This window comes from Myotis brandtii, unplaced genomic scaffold (assembly GCF_000412655.1).
Source record: "Myotis brandtii unplaced genomic scaffold, ASM41265v1 scaffold4000, whole genome shotgun sequence".
NCBI lineage: Eukaryota > Metazoa > Chordata > Mammalia > Chiroptera > Vespertilionidae > Myotis > Myotis brandtii.
In genome coordinates, this window is record NW_005365374.1 from 67085 (window position 1) to 70073 (window position 2989).

The window sequence follows — 2989 nt, forward strand, 5'->3', positions numbered from 1 at the left end:
TCATCCATCACCTGCCTCGTGCACACCCCCTACTAGGAACCAAGCTGAAACCCAGGCATGTGCCCTAACAGGGAATCCAATCATGACCTCTTGGTTCATGGTTGGATGCTCAACCAGTGGGCAACACCAGCCAGGTTTTTCTCCTTTGATGAATCCATCAGCCCTTCATGGCAAAAAGTGGGGCGGGGGTGGGGGGGTGGAAATCTCATATACATTCTTATTTCAATAAGGAAGTGAGAAGTTGCAGTCCAACACACCAGGAAGTAAAGACAGGGATGGGGAGGGCCCAGCACTGCCTCTGCTCTAATGGGGAAGTGTGGGGAGTGGTGTGGTGAGTCACAGAGTGGGAGTGTGAATAAATCTTCCATCACTCAGTCCCCGACAATGAACATGCCGAATTCTGTGGAAGAAAATGATCATGAAATATTCAGCTCTGTGGCTGTCAGTGGTGATATTCTCAACAACCCATACAGGCTCACTATATCCCAAAGAATCCCCATCACCCAGACCTGTCCTCATTGTCCCAACCCCTCTTTATATCAGGGTTTCACATTTAGAAGCAGAGAGATTCATCAGAGCCCTGGGCACCATTGCTGCCTGAGGTAGAACAAAACAGGACGGGGTCAGAGCCCCAAGGAGAGGGGAAAGGAGGAACTATGGGGGTGAGGTCGCCCATAGGCTCCCCTATGCACTATCACATGGTCTCAGGGGTCACCCCTCCATACTCACTGGCAGCGTGAGTATGGTAGCTCCCTCCTTTTCCACCTGTGGGAAGAAAACATCCTGTGAGAAGACAGGGAGGAGGCAGGGTCATGAGGTCCTAAATGAATTCTTAGTCCTGGAGCCCAGAGAAGTTTCCAGAACTGTGACTACAGACCCAGGGCAGGATCAGGAAACTACACGTGTGGGGAATGGACCAACCACCCTCCCAGAGGTCTGTCCTCAGCAGGGACCTTCCACCCTGACCTGGGAGTGCTGGGAACCAGGCCCCATCACTAGAATCATCAGGTGATGAATCTGTCCCTCATTTCCACACGTGTCTTACTAAAGAGTGAGTGTCAGCAAATAGGGCCCCACATGGACAACCACACGTGTGGGGATGGTACTTGCCATTAATGAAACAGAACACACTTCTACCTGGGCTTGCAACCCCCAGTGAGACAAGAAACTCAGGCCCCACCCCTTCCCTACCTAAGCGCTTCCTCCTCCTCATCATCACAGCTCCAGTGACCACAGCTCCAGTGACCACAGCTATATTGAGCACAGCTCCAAGGATGACCAGGCCCACGAGACCCACAGCGGGGATGGTGGCCCGAGGAGGCGGCTCTGGGAAGGGAAGGGGAGGTGAGGGCCCTGACCCCCAGGCCTCAGCCCCGACCCCACTGAAGTCCTCCACAGGCCCCTGCTTCCCTGAGAAGAGGCTCTGTGCCCAGGCCCCTCCTCACCCCATCTCAGGGTCAGGGGCTCGGGCAGCCCCTCGTGCTGCACATGGCACGTGTATCTCTGCTCCTCTCCAGGAGGCACCACCAGGGCCGCCCACTTCTGGAAGGTCCCATCCCCCGCAGGCCTGGTCTCCACCAGCTCCATGTCCTGGGTCTGCTCCTCCCCATCACGCTGCCAGCTCAGGCTGATGTCCGCAGGGTAGAAGCCCAGGGCCCAGCACCTCAGGGTGACCTCACGGTCAGAGATGGGGTGGTGGGTCACGTGTGTCTTTGGAGGGTCTGAGGAGAAGGGGGAGGAAATTCAGGGACTTGGCACTGTCAGGGGACCCTCCAGCAGCCCTCATGTGACCACCTGAGCGTGGACAGGGCACCTGGGGTGGGCGAGGGAGCACACAAGCACCACCAGCCTGGACAGAGCATCTGGGGATGACCTCTCCTCTTTAGAAAGTTCTAGTCAGAGTGACACAGCCCAGGGCAGGAGGCAGGTCTCAGGGGGAGAAAGGGATTTCTGGTCCTGACCTGGGTGGAGGCCAAAGGACTCAGAAAAGTCGGTGTCAGACCTCAGATACACTGGGTGAGGGGCAGGGAGCAGGGCCTGAGAGAGCACGTCCCCCATGGGTCCCAGAGCCACTGCAGGGCCAATGGGAACCGCTGCTCAGTTACTTCAGGCTTGGTCTCCCCTCTAATTGTCCCTGAGGGACTGCACCCCTAGGTGTCCCTGAGAGAAGGGAGGCTGTCACTGGATCTGAAAAGCCAGGCGGACTCAATCTCCTGGCCCACAGGAGGGGGGTCTGACACTGATCCTGTGTCCTGTCTCCTTGTTGAGCCGGAGTCGCTGGTCTCGGTCCTGACCATTGAAGGGGACACAGGCGTAGAAGCCACCATCTTTCACAGCCTCTCGCCTGATGATCAGAGAACCATCAGGCTACTGCTGGTGTCTGGGGAACCAAGCAGAGTCGAGGGGGGGCTCCAGCCCATGCAGATGGAGACTGGTGGGGGGGTCTTTTCCAGATGAGAGTGGGTCTGACAGGGCCCTAGGGCAACCAGCTGCCAGCCCGCTCATTTACTTGAAGGTGAGGGAGGCCCCAGCCCCCTGGTACCTGTGCGCTGCAGCGCCTCCTTCCCCATCTCCAGGAATCTCCTGAGCAACTCCGTGCACTCCTCCTCCAGGTAGTGTCTCCTTTCCTCAGCCTCATCACTTGCCTCCCACTTGCGCCGGGTGATCTGAGCCGCGGTGTCGGCCGCGGTCCAGGAGCGCAGGTCCTCGTTCAGGGCGATGTAGTCGGTGCCATCGTAAGCGTACTGGTGGTAACCGCGGAGGAGGCGGCCGTCCGGTCCCAGGTCACAGCCCAACATCAACTGGAGGGTGTGAGACCCTGACCCGCCCCGAGGTCAGTCTCGTCCTCCCCGCCCTTCCCACTACCAGGAATTGAACCCAAACTGAAAGTAAAACCGGATCCAAATCCCCGCGGGCTTCTCCGGGGTGGGAGCTGCGCAGGGCCCGCAGCCTCGGGGTGAAGCTCGGACCCCGACACTCGGGGCGACCC

General features: G+C 58.4%; 1 protein-coding gene across 2 annotated transcripts; it reads right to left on the bottom strand.

The window, feature by feature from the left end:
- Positions 1-305: 305 nt before the first annotated feature.
- Positions 306-2938, bottom strand: LOC102257425 (HLA class I histocompatibility antigen, B-7 alpha chain). 2 transcript variants are annotated; one of them, XM_005873254.2, is made up of 5 exons: positions 2543-2938; positions 1446-1721; positions 1192-1326; positions 730-765; positions 306-400 (listed from the first exon to the last, which is right to left on the bottom strand). In XM_005873254.2, the coding sequence occupies exons 1-5, from the start codon at positions 2796-2798 to the stop codon at positions 372-374; spliced, it is 732 nt and encodes a 243-aa protein (XP_005873316.1). In that variant the 5' UTR covers positions 2799-2938; the 3' UTR covers positions 306-371. The 2 variants fall into 2 exon arrangements, with proteins under 2 accessions (XP_005873316.1, XP_014400832.1); XM_014545346.1 differs by lacking the exon at positions 1192-1326 and having other exon boundaries at positions 730-783; positions 2543-2934.
- Between the last annotated feature and the right edge of the window lie 51 nt (positions 2939-2989).

What these genes read in the sequence shown, in the direction of transcription:
- LOC102257425 (XM_005873254.2), bottom strand. Translation starts at nt 2,798, where the DNA reads ATGTTGGGCTGTGACCTGGGACCGGACGGCCGCCTCCTCCGCGGTTAC. An exon ending in GGAGGCGCTGCAGCGCACAG is followed by an intron (nt 1,722 to 2,542) that starts GTACCAGGGGGC and finishes CCTTCTCCTCAG; the next exon opens with ACCCTCCAAAGACACACGTG. An exon ending in CTACCATACTCACGCTGCCA is followed by an intron (nt 401 to 729) that starts GTGAGTATGGAG and finishes TTTCTTCCACAG; the next exon opens with AATTCGGCATGTTCATTGTC.